This window comes from Candoia aspera, chromosome 8 (genome assembly GCF_035149785.1).
Source record: "Candoia aspera isolate rCanAsp1 chromosome 8, rCanAsp1.hap2, whole genome shotgun sequence".
Lineage (NCBI taxonomy): Eukaryota > Metazoa > Chordata > Lepidosauria > Squamata > Boidae > Candoia > Candoia aspera.
Genome location: NC_086160.1, coordinates 23,058,198 through 23,084,183, shown reverse-complemented (window position 1 = coordinate 23,084,183; position 25,986 = coordinate 23,058,198). Strand labels below are relative to the sequence as shown.

General features: G+C 38.1%; 1 protein-coding gene across 1 annotated transcript; it reads right to left on the bottom strand.

Moving 5' to 3' along the window:
* Window positions 1–8,166: 8,166 nt before the first annotated feature.
* On the bottom strand, window positions 8,167–24,678 carry CASP3 (caspase 3). Its single transcript, XM_063310141.1, has 7 exons — window positions 24,628–24,678; window positions 17,188–17,269; window positions 15,895–16,019; window positions 14,219–14,347; window positions 13,095–13,270; window positions 11,572–11,689; window positions 8,167–9,296 (listed from the first exon to the last, which is right to left on the bottom strand). The coding sequence occupies exons 2-7, from the start codon at window positions 17,259–17,261 to the stop codon at window positions 9,070–9,072; spliced, it is 849 nt and encodes a 282-aa protein (XP_063166211.1). The 5' UTR covers window positions 17,262–17,269; window positions 24,628–24,678; the 3' UTR covers window positions 8,167–9,069.
* Window positions 24,679–25,986: the final 1,308 nt, after the last annotated feature.

The following is a 25,986-nucleotide window of genomic DNA, read 5'->3' as shown; positions in this document are numbered from 1 at the left end:
GAATTATGGCTAAAAATGGAGCCAAGACACTTCAGGATGCTTAAGGGGTGATGTAACATTCTAATTGTGCCCATAGGAGTTTCTTGATCATACTGAAGTCAAAATATGTGCCCCATGATAAAGCTGAAAGTTAGCCCTGCCCCCATCATTATATTATAACCTTAATTTAGGTAAAGAAAATTTAGGAAGTGTCCTTCTCATAAAACAATTCTTAGTATCAGTATGCTTAAAATGCTTAGCACTTTACAATTCCTTACTGAATTGGGGGTGGAGGGAAGGGGCAACGTAATTAAAATGCCTTTCTGCCTTTCCATTAGCCCGATGAAAGAGCAGATCTAAGATTTATCAAGGAAATCAGATCTGTTAGCCATGTGTTAAATATGTGTCTGAGGAAGTCAAGGATAGATTTGTCAATGTTTAAGGTGACCCAAGACTGTTTCTTGGTTTTGCTGCTGAGCTCTGAATATTATTATTGTTGAAGACTTAGTCATACATCTTTGGAACTTGGGCTTTCTTCTGTGTATCATTTATTTATTATTTATTAGTTAAATTTATATTACTGCCCATCTCCCCCAATGGGGGACTCTGGGCGGTTTACAATAAAAAAATCATGTTATCCTGTTTATTTTGCTTATTTTTTATAATAGTTAATTGAAAAAAGGAAAAGATTCTCACACCTGAGATTACGTTGAAACCAATGAAGTATTCCCCACCCCAGCTTATTAGCATTTATTACGTTCTTAATGCTGCATTTTTGTCTATTATTCTATTTACATTTCATTCTCAACTATTCCAGAAATTATTTACATTTTTTTGCATTTAGAAATGAGGTATCTAGCTAAATATAAAGTCTTGAGTTGCCAAAAATATTTTATGAAGTCAGTACTAAGCTATATATGATTTCTCCTTTTAAAGAATACTTAATCAGAGGAATCTAAAAACATTAGTTCTCCAAAGTATATTGAGAACTCTCTCAAGCAATCAGCCTTACCACAGGTACAGTAAATGTGAAGTTTGCTATTTCAGAGAAGTAATCTTTTCCCCCATTGTACTTGTGTTTTTACTTCTCCTCCTCCATAGTATAAATAATTATGGGCATTGTTTGGAAACATCTGGGTAGCTGACAGTGGTCTCTAACCAGACTACACCAGCCAGTAAGATGCTATAACTGCAGATGCTGAGTCTAGAAATTAATCTGTTTGATAATTTATCAAAGACCCTAATCTGACCATGACATTTATGAGTAGTTACTAGAAATGAAGCCTCTGCTGGATATTTATAAACTCACCACAGAAAATGTTCTTTTCACAGGGCAAATGTTTCTGATGTTCCTTTCATCTCTTTAAAACCTTAACATTTATTTGGAAAGACAGTGTGTGCAGTGGTTAAAGCATTGGACTTAGAGACTGGCTCCGTATAAGAGCAGGAAACCCCAGATTCTAGTCCACCGTCCACCACAGAAGTGCATTAGGTCACTTTGGGCCAGTTACTTTCTTTCAGCTTAACTTGCCTCACAGGATTGTTGTTGTGGGGAAACTAGGATGAGCAAGTACTATATGCTGCCTTGAGCACCTCAGTGGAAGGCAGGTTATAAATATTAGAAATAAACTATTGTTAAAAATACACTGCTTTGTTTGATTAATTAAAGCAGATTTTAAGGCTCTCTCGGAAAAGCCTGCGGGGAAAAAAAAGACATAGCTGCTTTAATAAACCATAGAGAATAGTTGTGTTTACCCAAAGTCTGAAGCAATTCTTCCAAATAATTTTCAAAACACATTCAGTTAAAGTTTATAACATTAGTTTATGAACTTCAACTCAACTATATATATGTTTATTTTAAAGAGATTTCCACTATGTTCAGCAGGGTTGACTTCAATTGCAAAATTATAGATTACTTTAGATGATCTTAGTAAATGTGTTGCTATTTGCAAAATATAATTTTAGGACAAAGATCTATTTGTTAACTTGTTTCTTGCGGTATATTGCAACCAGCAAAGCATAACAAGTCACAATGTATCTCATTTCATTTTTTCTGATGCCTTAAAGCTGGTACATTCTAGAGACTTGATGGGCTTATTTTATGCCATAGAAAGCAGCTGCGGTTTCATAAATATGGTTGCATTCCAAATATATGATGGCAAGCATAATCAGCTATTCTGTCTTTGTATGCAAGTTTCTTCACGGTCGTATTCTTCTCTGTATATTAGTTTCATTATTTCATGCTGGCTGGGGAATTCTGGGAGTTGAAGTCCACACATCTTAAAGTTGCCAAGGTTGAGAAACCCTGCCCTAGATACTCATGTAACCAGCTCAGTCCTCCCATCTATGTGGAACTGAAGTGTAATACCGTAGTAAAGATACAACATACTACTGTAAATTTCAAAATTTGATATATGCAGCTGATGTTTTCCTACCTCTGACTACTGCATCTTTCTATTTATTAGATCTGAAAAAAAAAAGTTTTGCTGGCTTTAATCATCAGTTTTCTTTCCTTCTTTTTGCTTTCTTTATGGCTAGATGGAAATAGTTTGCTATTTTAAAAAAATGAAAACAAACCAATAAAGCAGCAGTTAAAGCTTCCCTGCTAGAATGGAAACTGCATAGCAATTTTTATGTGTCCTCCTCCTCTGTCATGTATCCAAGGGGCAAATTGATGTGATATTTAAAAATGCATGTATGCTTTGTATATATTTCCACATTTGGAAAAAAAAAAATTGTAGCATCAGTGGTTCCTAGAAGAGACCATTGTGCATCTCAGTGTACAATAGCTGTTCCAAGTTAATTTCAGGCATTCCACAGAAGGAAAGTGCCAGTTCAAAAACAGCTTGTGGCATCTATGATCTCATGATATTGGCTAAACCCAGTATCTTGATTAATTTATGGCTCAACTGCATGTAACTGACATTTCTTTTTTTCTATTTGCAAAGCATTGCTTTGCAGAGCTTGTAGTCAACCCATTTTCCCACTGAAGGGAAAATTTTCCACTGAAGGGAATTCACCTCCTCCAAGCTCTTAAGCTTCTACCACCCTTTACAGGCCCTTTAAGTGAATGGTGGCTTAATTTAGTGGGGGTGAAAATGACATGATTTGTTTCCTCCTTCTCTTCTGAAAGTGATGAACAGGCACTTGAAGTGGGATTTCCCCCCCCCCCCTCTTTTGTGTAGGATGGTGTGAGAAGGGTTTTGGTTATTCTACTGGAATGGAAACAACATATGAGCCATTATAATAAATGGTAGTTCCCACAGTGTAAAATATAATTTGTTTTGTTTAGAATATATCCACTCCCTTCCCTATTTCAGCCTACAAATGTGGTAAGAGGTACTGGGAAAAGTATTTTGTTGATGATACTGTATTGCTCCACCTTTTTATCTCTTGATAGGTTTTTAAATATGGGAATAACAGGTTGTATGAAGTCTTTGGTTATATCTTTTGATAGATTGATAGGATTTAAGTCTATATGTACATGTTAATTGAGTACCAACTAGCAGTGAAAAGACACAATACTACATCACTAAGCTCTCTCTACACAGAAACCCTAGCATACAATTTTGTTTGGGAAATAGCAAGCCATATTGAAAATGCAAGTTCTTAGAAGCATGACAGTCCAGACAAGCTTTGATCAACAGACATGTAGGCTTAACGCTATCAATAGACCTATCAAAAGATATAACCAAAGTCTTCATTCACATGTAAATTAACTGCCACCTATAGAACTGCCCAACCCAGGGTACATAACCAACATGATAAACTGATAGACAGCCTTTGCCAGCCAAAGAACCTTACTTCTTTGTTAATTGAGACTTGTTTAAAGGCCCAAATTTCTTATAAGAAGGATAACTAAAGATCTATCTCCTTTTATATCACTGTCAAGTGTTGATGGAGGAGCTCTTACTGATGATCCATCTGAGAAAATACAATGAGCTATAGCAAGAATGGGGGCTTTCCTTATGCTGATAGTCTTTCAGTTTACTAAAGCATATTTGCTGCCATTCTATTTTATTTGATGATTTTAATCGTTGTAAGCATTCTTAGGTGATTATATGTATTTGAAGAGTAGGATCAAAACCATAGAAATATTGTGGGTAATTAAGGCAACATAACCCTATAATTCAGTAACTTTGGAGACTGAAGATGGATTGATTGATTTAGGAATTCTGGACTACAGTGAGCTATGTTAATAATGACTGTATTGAAGTTTGGCATCAATGAAGTGATTGAGGAGCTAACAAGTTGCCTAAGAGGTGAATTAGTTCAGATCAGAAATGGAGCAGGTAAAACTCTACAAATAGTAGTTTGAGATGCAGTATGCTTGGTGGTAACTGAAACTATATTAAGTGGTTTTTGTTAACACAGATCCCTGCAGTGTTAGGACTTCTTTAGTTAGGTACTAGCAAAATGTTTGGATTTCAGTTCTCATCAAAGCCAGTCACAAGGAACTATGGCATTTGCAGTCAGAAATATTTGTAGGACATCTATAGTAGGACTATTAAGAGTTTATCTTTTTTCCTCCAAGAAAGGTGACATTTCATGCATTCTTTGAAGAAAAAGCCTGTACCACAATAAATACTAAAGGATTCTGCAATCAACTCAGGAAGGTATACAAAACCATGGGTTCTAGCTATGGTAGAGAAATTAGGATTTGAAACCTTCTAACAGTTTGCGCATATTTTCTGTAGTATTTAACATATAACATAGGCATAGGCAGACCACTTATTGCGAACTTTGTGTAATAGGAATGCAGCTGACACATGGGATTACTTTGAACAGGATTCCCTCCCCCCACATCATTATCTCTAGTGACACCCTGTGGTTACAGAGGACACTCCAGTTATGTAAATGAGATTAAAATGTGATCCTTTATACTGGTTATGTTGGCAGAAGAATATCAATATATAAGGAGCTCTAATTTACTTTGTAAAGCAAAAAGGGGACAACCCCCCCACCACATCCCATGTAATTTATTGTACCAGCAAATGTATTTTTTAGAATACAAAATCAGGCGTTGGGGCCAGGAGGGCTGTGAGATAAATTTGGGTTCCTGATTCCTATTAATTTCTGTTGTTTATAACCCTACTCATTTGTTGTTTCTTTACTTTGTTGCTTGCTTATTGTACGCAGCCCAGAGTCAAAGCTGTTCAAGGTGGGAGGCCATATACATTTATCAATCAGTCAATCATGCACACCAAGCTTTGTATCACTGTTTGCAAATAAATAAATAACTCCCCATGGCAAGTATGCACAAATGTCATTAGGGTGTGTGTTTGTATCAGCTTGCAACAACTGGTTTAATATCAATTTACGGTTATTAATAAGTCATATGGCACCAAACAGTAAAATACTGCTATATGAAGAATGATTAAAAATAAAAATATTCACTATATGTTGGTATTATCAGTTTTAGTAAGTAACTCATGCTTTTTGCATTATATGTACACATACATCCACAGTACACTGTATGGTACTCTATCCTGTACCATAATAAATTATAGGTAGTTGTTATTTAAAAAGGCATAATTGTATGTTAAGACCCTTCTACTGCCTGAAATGCATACTGGTGGATATCTGCAATGTCCTAAGCTTCTCCTGTTAAAAAAAGAGACAGTCACTCAGTTGATTAAAATGATGTATATGATTTATTAGATTCTCATATGAAAATTCAAATAGCCACAAATGCGTTTAATAAATCAAACATTCCTTGAAATGGTAGTCAGGTTTCTGATATCACTTTTGTGTAAGATTAACAATTCTTTTAAAAAGATTAATGTCTGCAAGTTTACTCTACAACTAATTTATTTAGCAAGCCATAAACCAAGAAATATATAACTTATCAAGCAATTCCTCTGTGTGCTTACTGCTGAAGTAATGTTCAGCAAGCACTATAAGGATGGATACCTAGATTGAGTCTAGGAATCTCTGTTGCTTAAGACCCTTCTGCCAAGCACACAGCAGCTACTACAGTACTCTTGATCTCTTACCTCTCCCACCCACTTGTATTTTTTGCAGCTGTTTGGATAAGAATCTATTTCTGCATACTACTATGGTATGGGTGACCACAACAAAGACTAGCACAGAGTAAATCTGTGTCAACTCAATTGTCCTGGAAAAAATGTGCATCCTTTTCTTTCAACACATTACCAGGAGAGGTAAAAGCTTGTTTTACACATACTTATAAGTAAGTCTGTTTTTAAAACTAGAATCCCCAATAAATTTCTCATACACTTTTTTGGCAGTGACATTGGAAAAGGAACAAATTGGCTATTCTGAAGCAGTACTTAATTGTTAGGGAAGAGTTAATAACTGAAATTTGCTGAAATTTTTGATCTGAATCTCAAAATATGTCAAGCTATATTATGTTTTATATGTTATATTTTAGCCATTTTTATGTCAAACAAATGAGAAATGAACCACGTAACCTCTTATGATTGGTTAGAAGGCTTGTGCAAGACACATGAGAATCCAAGAATAAGCAGGAAATCACAAAGAAATCAGTCTCCCTGTCTGCAGATCACACAGAGCCACAGTTGCAATCAATAAGCCAAGAACCATGGTTTCAAAGTAAGGATTGCCCTAAAATAAGCCATGGTTTATTCAATGGTCCAGTTCCTCTCACAAGCTAAAAACAAAACCCATTTTGTCTTAGCAAGATCTGTGAAACCAGCAACACTGTCTAGAAAATTAAAACTCAAAACAAGTTGAGGCCAGCAGAGATTGCCAAGAGTCATCCAAAAGTCTTTACAGATACTTTGATTAATAAAACTGGTGTAATGTTAACAAGTAACAAAGTATGTCTGCTGTGCTCCTATGGTTGACTCTGCCAAAAGACTAACATCCTAAAACAATGTGAATGTTGAGGAAACAATATTGTAGTTGAGGACAGGTAACTGTAAATGAGTTAGTGCCTTCAGGAGTCGATTGTGTCCTAGGTATTCTTTAATACCTGATATTTTTCTGAGTTCCCTGATGTGCTCTCAGAATTTTGGCCTATCACTCTGAAAAATCCTAGTGAATATATGAGGGCCACAGGAATGGAGGCAACAGAAGTTCTGATCCTTAAAAAGGGAAAAGTGGAAGATCTAAAAAACTACAAATCTAACTTTGATACTGAGGAACAGCAATTAGTCAGCCTGAAGGATCTCAGTAATGCCCAATTAGTACAGATCAGCATAGAATTTGCATAAATAAATCCCGCCAGATTAATATCTCTTTTTTTAAGAAAAGTGCTGTGAATGTAAACAATGTAAATTATTTACATTTTAGTAAAGTCCATTTTGGTTGTGAAATTGGTTAAATGAAGACTGGATGTTAATCTATGTAAAGATAATAATCAAAATATTCTCAAATTATAACTCACTGAACTAGATTTTTATGCTAGTGAAATGCTGCAAGATTCTAGTTCCAGTACTATTCAGTAATTGTTATCAATGGGTTAGATGACAGCATGGATGGCATCTTTATCAGTTTTGTAGAAGATCTAAAAACTAGAAGGCATAGCCAGGTCACTTCGATACAGTGCTAAACCAGATTAAATCAAAACGAAATCCAACAGTTTTGCATTTAAGCAATACAAAATGTCAAATACACAGGACAGATTTGTAAAGGAACTTAGGCAATAGTTGATCAGAAACTGAGTATACAACAGTAGCAGCTGCAAAAGGTTCCACCTCATGCCTCATCTAGAATACTGTATCCAGTTTTAGGAGATGTACTTTAAGAAAGACATAGATTGAAATGGGTCAACAGAGAGCAACAAAGTTACCAAGAGTTTGGAAAATAAGTTCTACAAGAGAAGGCTGAGGACACTGAATACATTTACTGTCCAGGTAACTATACTTGAGCTTAGCCAAAAAGCTGAGAAGGGTTTAGTGTCGACAGAACTGATGATGGCATGGTAGCATTTTCCAAACACCTGAACATTCTCAAACAGGAAAGAGCACATACAGTATTTAACCAAGAGAAAGTTAAGTTGCAGGAAGATAGATGGCTGTTAAGCAGTATGAGAAATTTAACAGCAAGAATTGTTAAACAGTGAGCTAGCTTTGCCTTTCTTCCTGGGGTTTGTGAGAAGACATGTATTGCAGATGCTCAAAGTCTGAATTTCACAGGAAAATTCAGTTTAAGTGTTAGATGTTTTACAAGACTCTCTCTAAATCCAAGATCCCAAAGGCTCCCCCCAATATACGAAGTTTAAAACTCTTAATCCAAGTTGTAGGTAAACTAATTTTACATGGCTTCTTTTATTCTATTTTTAAACATGATTCATATTTCTAAAAGCTACACATTCAACACTAGAAATTAGGACTTACACTTCTGCATGCGTTTTAGAATATACAAAGAAATGTACTATATGCTACAAGTTAAAAACCACACACTACTACAAACTGAGATCCAGGATCCAATTCTGAATCAAGTTCTAAGCACCATTAGTCATCCTTTAAATTTAAGCCCATTCAGGGTATTGCTGGTATTCTAAAGGAGCCAAAATGCTCTGAGTAAAGGTTGGAAGTCTTATCAAAAATGAGCATTTTGTATTCAGTAGCAAACAGGCAGAGTGATAACCACCAGGAAATTGATTCTAATATCACTAGATTAGTCCTACTGATAGTTTAGTTTTCACACCATTTTGAAAAGCTACTCTTGTGTAATGATATTACAATCCAGTCTTAAATACACTGATTTGGAAGAAGTTCCAACTGATACTGATATACAGGAAATTATTAGTTATGTATGTTTATTTACAAATAGGCTATAACATTGTTACCGAAATTAACTATTTGTTTTGAAAATGGTACATTTTATTACTTGTTACCTGCAAATTATTTTGGCAGTCGTAAGTTACTGAATCTTTCATATTTCTTATTCAAAATTATTCCACATCTATACATTTTTCCATTTTTTAAATCAGAATTTCTGTATTAGTAACTCTATACAGTTCTGTACTATTGTTCTATCAACTGAAATACTTACCTTTATAAATTTTAATGCAATCAGGACAACATTAGTTCAGAATCAAACAAAGCATCAGTGCCACCTCCCTTCTTTTAGCTTCTGTATCAGAAGACAAAGAACTCTTTAGAGTGGAAAATACAAATCTTTTGTTAGCATAGACACAATACACGGGATCTGCTTCTTTCCATGGAAGTCAGCTCTGTTTGAGTAAGAACTGAATTCTGCAACTTTGCGATTTACGCGTGTTAGGATCTGCATAAGTTCAAGTTTCTTAGCATATTGTTTCAACATCACACACAATGACTGTATAAACCAGGAACCCTCTGAGGAATTCCTCCATGAGTAGTAGCCTAAGAGAAAGTAAAATGTATCAAATATTATGTTGTTCAATCAGCAATTATAAAAGCCAGCCACAGAATTTGCTCTCCACAATATTAAGTAATTATCAAGCTAACAGAATAGAATTTAACGAAAGTGTCTAAAACAGTATTCTAGTGTTTAATGCATTTGGTCACATTCTACCCAAAATTATTTATTTGACATACTTCATTCCCCCCTCCCCAATTCTTCTAAGTATATTTACTCAGGGGAAATGGAAGAGTGAAAGAAATAACCCCCCTTTATTTCCTCAAAGAATTCAGTAATAGACTAATCATTCTATTAAATCAGAAAAGTCAGTGATCATGAAATCTTTCATAGTGTGATGCCTTCCCCTGTTGTATCTTGGCATGAAGCTTAAAAGAGAAATTGATCTGGGGAACCTTCCAAACAAATCTGGAAAGACAAAAGAGTGGACAGAATGAGGAAAAGTCCTCTCCAACAGAATACGGCTAAACACTAAAATGCTGTATCATGATTCAAATGTATTGTGTCCTTTAACTCATCTAACAGACATGATACAGTGTTGGTTCTACCAACCAGAATAACGTAAGGCAATAAAGTTAGTCTTGTTGGAGAGAATTCTCTTTATGTATTGATCAGAGGTTGACATACACTTTGTCCACATCAACAATGCTAACTAATTTCTCCTTACAGAGGAAGAAAAATCTGTTCCCTTCTTGTGGATGGAGATGAAGTTTGATAAAGGCAACATCTATCCTGAGTAGATTGTGAGGATTATGGATCAGCAGAGAAAATCAATGGAGGAAGCGTCAGAATAGAAGGCCGTATCATATTATATAATTTAGTTCTGGCAATGTGTCTAACAGCTGGAGAATCTTGCATTCATGACAATGAGAAAACACTTTAATAATACAAGTTGGGTTATTGCAGAGGATTGTGCAGAAATTGCTGAACATTTCCTACTACAAGAATGAGTGCTTACTACTTATTTACCATTGGGCCTACTTGTAATGTCAGATGACACTGGTGAATCCATGGTGGATCTTCTTAAGCACATTAGGTCATAATACTTTAAATGCAGTCTAGCCTGGACTTGACATAATATTTATTTAAACCTCTCCAGTAGAGGGTAATCTGCCACTGTCTGAATTGTTACTTGTTCACAATTACACTCTTGATGAAGAAGGTATGACTTTTTAGGAAACTAAGGTCCTCCAGGCGATTTAAGTTTGTGATGATGACCTTCCCTGCTAACAGTGGATTAATGAGCAGTTCGTCCAAATCTGAACACAGAGGAGCACTCTGAAACTGAAGGACTGTCCACTGAAGAGCATCAGAGCAGGCCTGATAATAACAAAACTTCAGGTAACGTTTTAGAAGTGGATGGAAGTATGGCAGATGAGGTCACATTTCTCAGCTGAGTTCCAGGAAGCATTTGCTAAAAGCATTACTTGTTCCTTGTATAACCTAGAGGTGTATAATTACTATACTGCTTTGTTTTGCATACTTTTTAAAAAGTTTCCAGAGATTTGGGGAGAGCGGTATTAATGGCTAGTAATATGAAGTGAAAAAGCACAAAGCCTGAGAAAGGAAATGATGAGGGAGAATTGTGTCCTGAATGAAAAGCAAAAATACATATGAAGATGAGTCAGAGATCACCAGATATCACTGAAATTTAACACATTTCAGAGCATGATCTTGCCTTTCCTAGTGACCGAGGAAATTAATCTAGTGATGGATACTTTCTGACACCCAATGGAAAGACTAAATTCTGAAGCATCCTCTAAAGGAAAGGTTGAGAATTGTATTAAAAATAAAAAAGTTGTTTACATGTGTCCATCTGGAAAAATCAGAAATAAGAGTTTTTGCAAGTCGTTTACTTCTTAAAATGAAGTTCATGGATGGCTGAGAATCAGTAGAGTTTTTCTTCTTGTACTGAAGTAGTACTGGAAGAAAAGACCTAAACAACTCAGATTCTGGCACAAATCTTGCACTGTATTGGAAGAAAAAAATCTAGGTTCGTGTTACTTTTGCTTAGTACATTACACACTTCTGGAAGAAAATATTCAATTTTTTGATATCCCAAAGAGGGCTTATGAAACTGCTTATAGGTTGAATCCAGACCTAGCCATATATAGAAAAATCCTACTGAAACCAGTATGAACAAGTTAGTCAAAATGAATCTAAGTCCCACTAATTTCAATAGATTTATTCAAAACAAGGTTATGAATTTAAATCTAGGTATTTTACACAAAAGTTGCGTTTTCCATTAATTCATCTTACCAGGAGCAGTAGAATAAGCATATAGGAAGTCTGCCTCTACTGGTATTTTCTGACACACTCTTTCCTCTGAGCTGCTGTCTGTTTCAATTCCAGAATCAAAGTCTGTTCCTCTACAAGCCTACCAAATGCAAAACAGGAAAATGCCATAAATACTACCAAAATTCTTTATTAACACTGATGGGATATAAATGAGCACACACAGAGTAGAGGTGTGCAGTACATTATTCTGACCCCAAGCAGAAAAAGTGCGTTGGATCCAGCATGGATGTGTTTGCTGTACCCGTCAGCAGGATCTTAAGAAGCCATGCTTCTTGGTCTCACAAGGTAGCTTCCTGGGCCCACACAGTTACTATGCAAGACCACGAAAAGACACGGCTTAAGATGCCACTGAAAAATACAGTGAACATGTCCACATCATCTATGAACACTGGAGTATCCTTAAAACAGAGAGAATAAGAGCACTTTCATATGCAAGGTGCACCCAACAAACTGTAACATGCAATGCTTAAGTTCCATATTAAATTTGGAAGTTTTATCATTACCAAAGGCTTTCTGACTCATATTAAAATTTCATATCACATTTAGAGTACAGGTAGTCCTCACTTAACGACCATTTAACAACAACCCAAAGTTATGACAGCCTCAGAAAAAGTATTTTATGACCTGTACTCACACTTACGACTGTTGCATAATCTTGCACCACTCCTGTAGTCATATGATCACAATTCAGGCACTTGGCAGCCAGCTCACATTTACAAGCAGTTGCAGCATCCTGTGGTTACATGATCACGATTTGTGACCTTTTTGTCCAGTTGCTGGCAAAAAAACATTCATTGGGGAAGCTGGATTCACTTAACCACGGGGTTCACTTAACAATCTGTGATTCACTTAACAACTGTTGTGAAAATGGTCGTAAAATCGGGTCTGGTCATGTGGTGATTCACTTAATGACTGCAGTGCTTAACAACCAGTTTTCCAGTCCCTATTGTGGTTGTTAAGTGAGGACCATCTGTACTCTGCTGCAATGGAGGTCATAGATGAAATCATGCTCAGGAAATAGTTTTGTAAACTCTGCATGACTTAGACTTGGGTCAAATGATGTTTGATCATTTGAATTTCTAGAGGAGAATGTTTCTGGTGTGAAAACGTCTATTTATTTTATGGATTATGAATTAGATTGCTTTATTTTGAAAATAAGCAATCAAAATAAATAAGCAATTATTTCAAAATATTCTCTGACTTTCTTAAAGAAAGGACATAAGTCTTTTGGGAAGGGACTGCTAGATCTATCAGTTCTTGGTGTAAACGAACAAGAATAATTTGTATTACTATACAAGAACAATTATGGTAGGAATATCAGAAGATATTCAGGGTTCAGGTGCTTCCCTGCAGATGCCAGAAGGATTCCACTTCATTACTATTCCCAATTCAATGTGTATGTTGGGATGGGCAAAATCTGGTCCTTTGAAGAAGTATTTTTTTATTGGAAGATTTCCATCTCTCTACTTTGTGTTATTTCTTACCTGAATAAAAAAGAGCTTTGGCTTCCCTCGCAAGGTCTTACACCTGTCTCCTCTGAAGAGGCTGGTTAACATTTTCAGCTCTAGAGGGCCATCTGTGCCATAAATCAGTCCATCCTCCCCATGGCTTAGCAAAACACAAGCAAAACTATTTCTCTTTTTATGATCATCCTTGGCAACTTAAAGAGAAGATAAACAATAATGTTCATGTTGTGATCAGAAATTACTGAGGTCGGACTTCTCAGATAAACTTAATAACACTTTTCTTCAAATTAACCAAGACAATTATATTTGCTCTAAAATAAGACTTTTGAATGTTAAGATCTCATTGCTCTGTAGAAGCAGAGAAATGCTTTTTAGTAGTTTTGCTTTTTGCTTTTCCAGAAATGAACTATAATTTTGCTATCTTCATCAGGATAATCATGTTGGCAGAGTGCTAGAAAGCATTTGGCCCAGGAGAGATCAAAAAAGTCACACACCAGGCATTTCTATAAAAATAATTTTATTTACAGAAAACAAACATATTTAAAGGCTGTTTGCTGAGAGGGGAGATTTCTCTCAGCTGCATATTATCTGCAAGCCTACACAGAAGGGAAACTGAAACTAAAACAAGTTCAGGCAAGTTCCTCCCTTAGGCAATGCAACCATTAACACGTGAAAAGGGGACAATTAAATTCAACCTCTTCACCAGGCCAAAATGATTAGTTACCATAGTAACCTTAATCTGTAGTAGAAAACAATATATTAACAAGTCGCAGTCAAGTACTTTTCTGTTTTAAGTATCCAAATAACTTTCAGGATGCACAACAAAATTTGACTCTAATCTATAGCACTGAAATGTTCAACATTATTTTATTAAAATCAGAAACTAACAAAAATGGTGGGAATGCAGTGAAACAAAATACAAAAAATTTTACTCTGAAATCTAGCTTTGATTTGGATTTAGTAATACTAAGACTCTTCAAAAGCCTACACTTTCCTACTGAGATGCCACACAATTCTTTTAATTGTAGGCATAAACTTTTATATTTCATTAAGAAGAACAGAAAGCTCCAAACTTAGAACTTTAGCTCACTCCGTATTATACTTCAGTACAACTGATGAGGCATCATAAAATGACTACTCACTGTTTTGCAATACATCAATAATTTGTTTACATGAAAGATCATTATAAGGTTTCACATTATATCCCAATGTTCTGAAAGTGTCCAAAACGAGTGCTGCGTCTGCATCTGTACCAGATCGAAGTGTCATTCCTTCATGTTAAAAAACAAAAGGAGGGGGAAAAAAGTCGTAAGACAGGTTGCATTTTCAAACACTGTAGTGTAGCAAGCCTATGTATATCACAGGCAGCATCTGTCCAGCTAGGGAATACAAAGTGTGAAATAACAGCTATACTGGGACTTGTTCTCAGACAGATCTCTCATCATACAAGGCTATGCAAGCATTCACAGTTGAGTATCCTGGCAAGGCAGGATTTCCAATTACATTTGCTCATTAAGCCACCCAGAGTTGTGGATTTCAGATGGGTGGCCAAACAAACAAACAAATAAATCTCTTTGGAAGAGCCTTTCATGCTGAATATACAATGATCCAGCAGGAAGCTGAGTGCTCTGGAACCCTGGAAAGAGAGGAGGGCTTACTTAACATGCCCTTATTACCACAATTTTGGAATGCTGTATCTGTGTGCAATGCCCTTCCATAGCCTTAGCTATACAAAGGTATAGTAGTATTGAACACACAGCCAGAATGGAAAGGGCAGAGCCATCTTTCAGAGATAGCTGCAGTGTCTGAAATTGTGGAAATGGGGCAGATGTGCCTAAGGGACATTGGGTGTAGCTGTGACACCTTACAGACTTTGAATCTTCATGCATTCTGAAGAATGGCTGCAGAGAATAGGTTGTGAGAAATGTTATTTAAATGCCAAGCAAGTTGTCAAGGGAATGAGATTTCACCTTACATCAAGTGATGTAATTTTTTCCACAATGTTAGTTCTGTCCCTTTGTACTCAGGGAATTTTTCTGTTTTAAAAGGCAACAAGAGGACCATAAGTACTGGCAAGTTCTTCCTTATGATGTACATTGTCCTAACAGTCAGAAATCACGCTGAGACGAGGAGTAGGTCTCTAGTGTTATTTACTGCTACATAAAACAGAATCCTAACAAACTGAAGAAGCATGGGAAAAACCCAGACAGATAAACCCCAAAAGTTAAGGTGGGTCTGATCTGTGTCTCTTTGAATGGCTGCTTAATTCCTCAGTACTACACATTCGTTTTCCCCCCTGGATAGAGGCCCCTTGCAGCTCGCCATTAGTACTCATGACATACATGAAAGAATAGCTATCTGGCTGTCCATGACTGCTAGAGCCTAATCTGAACTTACTGACTCTAAACCACCAACCCTTGTTACTAGGAGAAATGTAGCTGGCTTGACCTTCTTTTCTGCTTCCCCATATATGTTGCCCTTTTGCCTCTTCTTTACCATTTAATGTTTCTGTAGCTATAACTTAAATGTTCCCTAGAGTTGAACTGGGATATTGGAAATATGGCCCAAGATGTCCCACTGGCTGTGAATACTCAGTTTTTGGACCGTTGGGAGGCGATATTGAGTGTTTTTAAGCTGTGATCAGAAGTGCATGCTTAACCATACAGTATAGGTTTGATGGGGAAATACAACTCCAAAGGATAACACTGTGGAGAGAATGCAAATTCTAGGAAATATATTCAAAAGGAATGCATTTGACTGTTCAAAGTAAATTACCCTTTTATCTTTTAATTTAAAAAAATAAAAATATGATCTTTACCAGTAGCTGGATGGAAATGTTTATTGTTGACCAGAATACATATACCCATTTCTGGATAATCCATTCTATAACTTTCATCTGTTAGTATCACAGAATCAACAGATTTGCTAAAAGGAATGCTTTTCCTATGAAGAAATAAAATAACATGAGGCTAACGTTAAGCTATTCAAGTAATAAAGCAAAGACCAAGATCTTTAATATTATGGGGTTTCTGTAAATTCAGGTATTTGTCAACATTAATCTCAGATGAAGGGTTGCTAGCAAAAAAAAAACAAACTAGTTACACAAACTACAAGGAATCAGATCATGAAGAATGAGTAAAGTAACTACATATCTCAAGGCTGTTTAATGCAAGAAGATTAAATTAGTCTAAGATTATTTCTGATACCATACGAATCAGCATAATGTACAACAGGGAAATGGTATCACTGAAAATAAGTGAGATAAAGGAGTTGAGATATAGGGATTGTGGTAATATACACAATAGGGCTGTGCACATCCCAGAGAAGATTTAGAAGATGTGCTTTGGACCCAGTGCAAACACCTCTCTGCTGTTCATTAAAGCAGCCTTTTTCTAGCTTCTATGAATGCCGAAAAAAAAAGTTGTTTGCTGACTTGTTAAAGCAGCAGATTCTTTTTTCATGCTCATGCAAAAACCTGAACAAAAGACAGTCTGCTTTAATAAACAGCATTAAACAGAGAAGTGTTGCATTTATGGAAGATCCCAAAAACTTCTTGTGATGAGTATGTACCCTAAGCGCAAGGATATACAACAAAAACATATTCTATCTTTGTTCTGTTTTGGATACAAAATTATTACACACTTTTATAAAAAGAGCTATTTCGTGAACTTTTAGTTATAAAGCCGTAAGATACTGAACTAAGGTAGGAATTATTTGTAATTATCTGGGGGCTGATTGTTGAATACATTTCTCTTATTTATTGAGATTCACATTTACAAACTGGCACTTCCCATAGTACCCCCATTTTCACACAGAATATAAAGTAAGGGTGCTGCTACAATCCTCTTAAGTTTACTTCTCTTTGCTTTTGCTACAGAATAGTACTGAGCTGAAAGAAGTGGCAAATGAAACGTCCACTATAGGCTGACACACTCTAAGTTGATGCCAGTCTCATTGTAGGAACTGGGTGCACTGCGGGTAACTATTCCATTTGGTTTAAATAGGTCAGTGAGAAGACCCATAAACCAATTCCTGTTTTAACTAGAAAAATAACTGTTAAAAAAAAAAAGACACGCCCTTCCACTCCCTCCCCCCAAAAACCCCTGCTTACCCTTCAGAACTAGAGAAAGTCTTTGCGTCTGTTACAGTTATTGGTGATTTCAGGACATGGTTTTCATCTGCCATAGTTATTTCTGTTTGTAAATAAAAGAAAAAGTTATATAATTTTAATTGTATAATTAAATAGTGAGCACCTTTCGCTTCATTACACCTTAAAATGTAATATAGATTCCCAACCCTGTTTGCCTTTTATAAGGCACTGAAGACCTGGCTATTCCTCCAGGCATTTGGGGCAGAGTGCTACTCTGGCAGTTAATAGTTTCTCCTTGGGCACCGGGTGGGGGGGTGGGGGGGTTATGCTGGGGGGGGGGATTTTTTGTTTGTAATATTGTAAACCACCCAGAGTCACTTGTGTGAGAAGTGCCAAATGAAAAATCCACTACTGGCTGATACACTCTTAGTTGATGGCTATATAAATGAATGAAATAAATAATGTTCTAACAAGCCATTGCAAACAGTGTGTGACTTTGCAAAGCATGACTTTGTATTGTAAATTCTTGCACATATGAACTTAGAATTACTTAGAAAGCTTTGCGGATTGCATCCTTGCGTTGTAAATCCCTTTTGAGAAATGAAGTTAATAGTTACTGCATCTATGGAACCAATGGACATATGATGTGTTTTCCATGAAATATGGAACTATTTCAATTAGGCAATTTGTCTACTAATGTATGATAGATCAATACTTCAAGGGGTCTCAGGATGCTAATTTCCCTCTCTTCAATTGGATTGCCCTAGCCATATGTGCTAGATACCCTACAGCAGGGATCTATGTGAACACTTTCTGAGGTCCTGATGCTGGACTCCTGACAGCAGGTATAAGGGTGTGACTCCCCTTTACCTGTGTTCTGCTCAAGGCAGAACAGTGGCAAATGTTGCCACCTTATGGGGCAGATGGATGCTGTCTAGGATGGTATGGAATATGGTCATAAGCCCAAAGCCAATACCTAGGAAGATAGTAAGTAGACCACTACCAAGGGCAGATAATAAAGCAAAATCTGAGAGTACACCCAAAGCAGTGACAAGCCAGGGGTGGGATGGGGAATTCAAGAAATGTCAGGACCTGGATACCCTACCATCTGAGGTGAAAAAGGCTTAGGATCTACAGACACCCAATTAATAACAGGACAAAAGGTATGGGTGCATTACTGAAACCAAGCAGACCAAACTGGGGAAATTCTTAGCAAAATACCTGATGTTACTTATTGGGTTCTCCTTGCTGATACTACAGCCCCTCTATGTTTTGATGCTGCTAAACTCACCCAGCTGGAATGATAAATTTTCTGTGTTCACGTAAGTTGCTTAAAAATGGCAGATAAATATCCCTGTTGAGTACATTTGGTGGTGAAAAGGTGAAAGGTCCCCTGTGCAAGCACCAAGTCATGTCTGACCCTATGGGGGGAATGCCGCTTTTGTGACGTTTCCTTGGCAGACTATAGCGGGGTGGTTTGCCATTGCCTTCCCCAGTCGTCACTTCCCCAGCAAGCTGGGAACTCATTTTACCGACCTCGGAAGGATGGAAGGCTGAGTCGACCTGAGCCGGCTACCGGAGAATCCAGCTTCCGCTTAGATCGAACTCGGGTCTTGGGAGAGTTTCAGTTGCAATATTGCCGCCTACAGCTCTGTGCCACACAAGGCTGCACATTTGGTGATACCAAGTTCCAGTGTGCTTCAACATTGACGATCTAGACTACAGGATGGACTCAAGGCAGGGTTTTCCCATAATTATCCACTAATTAGCTGACAGAATTGTCAACATGAATGATTGTTTTGTTTAAGCATTTTGTAATGTTTGTACTTTTGTTTAAGCATTAGGATGCCTTGGTTATGTTCCTGCTTCACCTTCTATGCTGGCCACATCTTGTCAGCTCTTCAAGATAGAACAGATTAAGAAACCAAAGTCATTGGTTGGAGTCTTTTATTTATTTCAGTTTGTATATTGTACTTTTGAATTAAGCATGATACGCTAAACTTTTACTTCATATTAGATAAATGCATGAGAAAAAACTGGGGTGGAGCACAGTAGTGATGCAGAAGACTATGAGTTCTTGTTTTGTTTCAGAAGTGCAGGAAATAGAAAGGGGGAAAGTATTAATTAAAATTTAAAAAGTTAAAAACGTTTAATAAAAATGAGCTAATGGTGTGGTTCACTTTTTCCTTCTGCATATATACTGTAAGATAGATACTCTATCAAGCTGTTCGTCAGGCTCTGCCTGCTACTCAGTAAAACAGAGATGCTAGTGTAGGCTTTAGTGTCATGTTCACCATTTCAATGTTCTGTTAACATCGTAACGTTTCACATGTCAAACCTTTAATCCGTGTATTACATGCTTGAACGTTTCCTGGTATTTTCCATTATTGCTGTGTCCTTTATTTTGCTACTTTGGAATGTATGTTTGGGTTTGCAACTCTGTTCAAGGTTACTTTCTCAGGCAGATGTAACGGTTGCTGGCACCTGGGAGGGGGTGGTTGCTGACGGGTGCTTGGGGCAGGACTGGATTGAAGGCAAGGCTTTTAAGTTTGTATTTGGCGCGCTTTTGCTCATTCTCAGCTTTCTCTGTATTTGCATACTATTCCTTTAATAAATCAGTTATCTTTAAGCCCTGGCTTGTGAGACTGAGTATTTGGGATTAGGCAACCATTACATTTAGGTTCTGGTTTTATTAGAGTATAGAATGCATGCCCTAGGAAAAGCTGAGAGTGAGTGGGACGCGCCGGAACGGGATTTAAATAGCCCGCGCCGGTCAGCGCTCCACCCCTCCTTCTCCGAGTGTCCCCGAGCCCCGTTGCCGGTAGGTGAGGGGTCGAGCAGCCCCTCCTGTGCCTCGGGTGTCTCCTTAATTGGTTTTCTCCGGCCGGTGATGGGCCATTGCCGGGCGATCCGGTTCGTAAGCTTTCTGACAGCTTGGGCGTGCCTCATGGTCAGGTGTGGTCAATTACTTCTCTTGCAACATTGTATCTCTTCCTTCCCTGCCTCAGGCTAGGATCGATACTTTGTTGCCAGCACCTGTTGCTTGCTTTTGTTAGTTGGTTGCCTTATCCCTTAATCTGCCCGGTGCTCATTTCTTTGTATTGTTATGTGAGCCGTTGTGATGTTACAAGCATCGCAATGGTGATCATGACACTGTTGCAATTTATATATAATTTAGTAAGCTTTGAATTGTAAATTCCTCCACATGCATTTAGAGTTACTTAGCAAGCTTTGCAGATTGCATCATTGTATTGTAAACTGCTCTTGCCTTTGAACCTTTTATCCATAGTTCTCCATGCAACATTTTAGATAAAGAGGATAACCTGACATATATGGAAGGGAGGGAAAGTAGTGCTGTGCTAGAAATAATGTGTTAAGTACAAATCTCTTTGGTCAATTATCTGGGTTCCCAAGTTATTGATAGCCTATGTCATCATCACATTTACTACGGATTCTTACTTGCTTAAAAATATCCCCAGCAGTAGGTCAACTGAACAAGGCCAGAGTCACTGATAAGATGTGCCACCAAGCAATCGCTGTGATTGTTTATACTCCCCTTTAGAAAAAGCGGATGTGGACTGGTATATCTTTTTGTCTGTAACTCTCTTAATAGAGGTAGTCCTCAACTTACGACCATTCAAAGTTACGACGGTACTGAAAAAAGTGACAACCAATCCTTGCAGTTATGACTGTCTCAGCGTCCCTGTGTTCACATGATCAAAATTCAGGTGCTTGGCAACCGGTATGTATTTATGATCCCAGGGTCACGTGATCACCATTTGCAACCTTCCCAGCTGGCTTCTGACAAGCAAAGTCAGTGGGGGAAGCTGGATTCACTTAATGATAATGTGAGTCACTTAATGACCGTGGTGATTCGCTTAATAGTGATGGCAAAAAAAGGTCATAAAATCGGGCGTGACTCACTTAACAACTGCCTTGCTTAGCAACAGAAGTTCCGGTCCCAATTGTGGTTGTAAGTGGTCTGTATTTACTCAATATTTTTTTTTTTTGCATTTCATCCTGGTTTGAACCTATTGTCTCTGAATCCTAAAAAAAACCCATTGGCTACTGGCTAGTCACATATGCAAATGATAACATGAATGGCTTCCTTCAAAATTCTCAAAGGAAATACAGCTCTAGTTACCAGTAAGGCTTAACTGATTATTCTGAAGGAATGTTTGTCTAGCTAAAGGATTGAGGGTTCAATCTTTGTAAAGCCCAGAACACACAGAAAGCTTGTACATATAATTAGGGGAAATTCTACCATTTCAGTCCAGTACATAGAATCCAAGAGACTTACAAGCAAACAAACTCCATGAATACAAAGAACACTAGTTGTATGAGTTAAATGAAAATGTCATTGCTTTAAAAATAATTGCATTTCACTTGAAAAGACAGCCGTTTCTAAAATAAAGCAAATTGGCCACACACTTTCCTAGAAAAAAGGGCCAAAAAGACCTACCAATAAGCAGGCATCTGTTCTGATTTTGTAGCGCCTGACACATGCTCTGTCAGCAAGTATTTATTTCTGTTCCACCACAGTGATAACAACATACAGAGGCATCAAACCTCTTGAGAGGACAATGCTGTTACCAGCTAACTTCACTCCTGTATTAAAGCATTACCTCATCTAGGTTAGCTAATGTACTGATGTCATCTTTTGTCAAGCAGACTATATGTTCCTCTGGGGAAGATGATCTCATTCCAGGGGGAAAAAAATATATCTAGGAACACTTACATTAATTCTTGCCTGCTTTTTGGTACTACTACTTGCTCCCCTATGTTTCTTTGACAGAAACACAGTTAAGAAAGTTAAAGCTTAGATGCTTTAAATATGTCAGCTGACATATCTGATAATCTAGGTCAATACAGTAATTTTTTAATGCAATTTAATTTTAAAGATAGCATTTTTTATACAGTGGCAGGTGGTATTGGCTACCTGAGAAAGACACTGAACAAAAAGCAAAACACAACTACTAGATAATATTTGAAACGGTAATTTTTCAATATTCTTCCTCAGATATACTATTCAGTAACTATAAAGGATCCAGGGAAGTATCCAGGACAGGACAGCTTCCAGCTGTGGTCTGTATCAGACTCAGAGGCACTACTGGAAATATACATTATACCTGAGTCATGTATACTTGCTTTGCAGGATGCTAGCTTCCCTTTCATTAAATTGAAAGATTCTAGAAAGCAAAATAAAGATAGGGCAGGAACTCCAAAGAATGCAATCACAGAACCTTCTCAACTTGGTGCAACAAGTTGGGAAACCAGAAATTATTTTTCTTTTGAATTATAAAATTCTTATAGAAAGCACAGCTGAAATTAATAACTTTTCTCTAGCAGGCATGGGCTGGGTGTGGTGCCTTTTCTATCTATTTATGGTTTGAGACTATAATTACTGACAGAGGTTGAATGCAGCCTTGATTAATCTGCCTACTCTATTAGGTGACTGTTACATTTCAGAAAACACAAATGTGTTCCAGATATATTTCCAGTGTGGTGTAGTGGTTAAAGCACTGACTGGAACAGGGGAGGCACAGCTTCAAGCCTTGGAAATTCACCAGATGACAACAGACAATTACTTTATATCAATTCTACCTACTGCCCAGGGTTACTATTGTGGGGAAGAAAATGAAGGGAGATCACCATGCAACGTGGCTTGAGTTTTAGAAAGAAAGGCAGGATATAAATCAAATAAGCAAATAAATGGTTTGTGGTGAACTTACAAAAATCAGCTATGAAAAATATTTTCCAGACAATTCACAATTAGCTTCAGAACACGAGTAAGTAAAATAATGAACAAAACTAGCTAACCTTATACAGGTAGTCCTTGTTTACCAACTGCCATTTGCTGTTGGTGATGAAAAAGTAATGTTACAACCAATTATTGCATTTACAACCTTCACAGATCTGTAAAGCAAAGGAAAGCTGAAGTAAGATGATAAGCAGTTGCAATTTCATTTAGCAACTGTTTCACTTAATGACTGAGTTTCCAGTCCAGTCGTTGTCTTGCTAAACGAGGACTACCTATACTCTGGTTTCTCTTCAGATAGCATAAATCTCTACTGACTACCCGTATTTGTGTGTACTAAATCACTTTAACTTTTTCTATATAAAAGCAAACTGTGTAACTTTCATTTTCTTTTACAAAATGAAGCAAGTAAAGCTATAGGTGCCCAGTGGCTACTGACATATAAAAGGCACACCTGGTAAACTGTTCTTAAGACTGTTGCAGAGGTCAGAAAATAAGATCCTCTGTTTGTATTAAGAGTTTCAAACATATTTGCATCCATGATTTTATCCCCATGTGTTCTCCTTTTACCTCTCTTTGGACCAGTTGTGTAGAGGCCTGTATGAAATTTTATCTTGGATAGTTATCATCATCAAAGACTTTAGTTTCTGGTAAAGAACTCTGAAAAATTAGAGAAGACAATACTACCCATGCCTTAACTCCTGAGGGAGAAGCAGGCTATAAATCTAACAGATAAATTAATTTCATGCTTTCCTCAGTTGAAAACTTTGAAGACTTTTGAGGGAAACCAAATATTTAGAGACCAGCATTCTCAAGGAGGCTTGTCATGTAGATTCTGCACATTATCGATGCAGTATCAACATTTTCTTGGTAGCAAGTGCCCCTGAACTCAATGTGGTGTATTTCTAAATAAACTACCCTAAGATTGTGCTGTAATTTATCAGACTTCACTCCTAATGCACTTGTTTTGAATATCTGACAATTCTTCCTCCAGGAAAAACTTCACAACTATTTCTAGAACAATGAAAAATATTTGGTACAACTAACATTTCTCAGGAAGCACTTTAGTGTTTTTTCTTCACACCACAGGATGGTAGTTTTGCTATTAAGCCAGGCAGTTTCAATGAGCCCTTGAATTGAAGACCGTTCATGCACTCTCATGGAGGTTGCCATAAATGTATTGTAATCTGGGTCTCTATACAAGGCTTCTCAAGCCCAAACTCAGGATCCAAAACTAACAGCAGTGAACACAAAATAATTAGGTTTGGCTTTGCAGGCACTGTTTCTTGGGGTGCCAAAATACAGGTGGAAAATCAGTGTCAAACGTTTTAATTAGTTTAGGGTAACCAATCTACCCCCTTGCCTTAATACTTACGAAGATCACACTCCCTCTCTTTTAAGAATACAGTACTGAATATTATGAGGCTCCCTTTTCTTCATTCACTTAGGTAACAGTCATTTGGTGTTTATTTTTTAATACTCATTTCTATTATCATTGAAATGTCGTGAACGTTAAGTTTAGCAAAGGACAAAGAGGGAAAGGAAAGACCACAGCAGTTCCATTCCACCACCAGTTCAGTTTTTTTTAAAACGCGACGTCTACACTGCTGCCCAAGCAGGTTGATAACAGAGCGAGCCACTCCTGCAGCCGAGCGGGTGGGTTGCCTTTGTTTCTAGGCCAGACCCACTACATACTGCGCTACCTGCAACCCGCTGCCCGGCCACGTCTTAGTTTCTGAGGATTGTGTAGGTGAGCACGCGTGTCGGGGCAGACGTAATCAAGAGCAATTAACCGCGATGGCGCCTCTTAGCAGTTTTGGCTGTTTAACCCAGCGTTTTTTAACCCCAGCCACTTTAAGTTGTGTGGACTTCAACTCCCAGAATTCCCCAGCAAGCATAGACCTGAAGTCCACACAGCTTAAAGTGGCTGAGGCTAAGAAACGCTGGATTAGGCTGTTTAAACTGCAGAGAAAGGAGAAACGAAGAGGAAACACACGAGCAGCTACACGTCTCGCCTCTCTTCGAGGGTTAGCCCGCCTGGAAGCAACTTTTCCGGCTGGAAAAACGCTCTATTTCTAACCAAGACGCAAGGACCACCGCACCGGACGAAGAAAGACCTGCTCGAGGGATTCTCCGCACGCCCGGTCGGCGCAACACCCAGGCGCCACCCCGGGAGTGAACAATGACTTAGGCGGGAAACCACCCATCACCCGGGCAGGGTCACTGACCTCTGGTGACTCCGCTCTTACGCCTTTACTCTCTTCCCGACCGCTTCCAGGGCTCCCTACACCCGCTTTCTTCTGCGCTTGGTTTCCCAGCAAAGCCTCGTTCTTAGCACCGCCCTGGAGGGAGGAAGGAAGGAGGGAGGGATTGCCGCTGCCTAGCATTGACGACGACCACAGCAACGAGAACATTTGTCCAATGGCAAGCGCGGGCGCGCTCTGCTTCCTGCCATCTTTCGACGGTTGGTTGGCAACCGCGGTCCTCCCTCGTAAAGGGGCTGCAAGAAGCAGCCCCCTCTCCGCCGAGGTAGGTGGGCTGAGCGTCCTCCGTTTCATCACAGTTGTTAGGACGAGTTTAAAACGATGCCGCGCGATCGTGCAGCTTCCGATTCTTTCGTTTTGACGCTGCGTGTTGCTTCCAAGTTGCGTTGGCCTTTGAGGTTTTCTGTGGAGCTGGCAAGGGAGATGCTCTTTGAAGCGAATGCTGAGAACGTATGCTGCATTGCAGATCCCACCCTTCTGTCTATCCGTGTGAATCGATAGATACACAGAAAGACATGGAAGGGTCCAATTCAGAAAGCTTGTTGGAGACGCGCATCCAATTTGGTGTGCACATCCAAATCAAACTGCCAAGTCTGAATTGACAAGAAATTGGGAACTGTGGGCTCATTTGCACAACTAAGATGCCCAGCATGAGTATGGCACACTAATAGTTTGCAGTAGGCAGGAATGCGGTTTCTATTCACCCTCAGCCTACTGGCAGGCAGCCTCTACTTAACTTTTCCTGCCATGTGTCAAAACTGTTTTCCAACTTGTGTAGACAGGAGTGTTGTTGTTTGG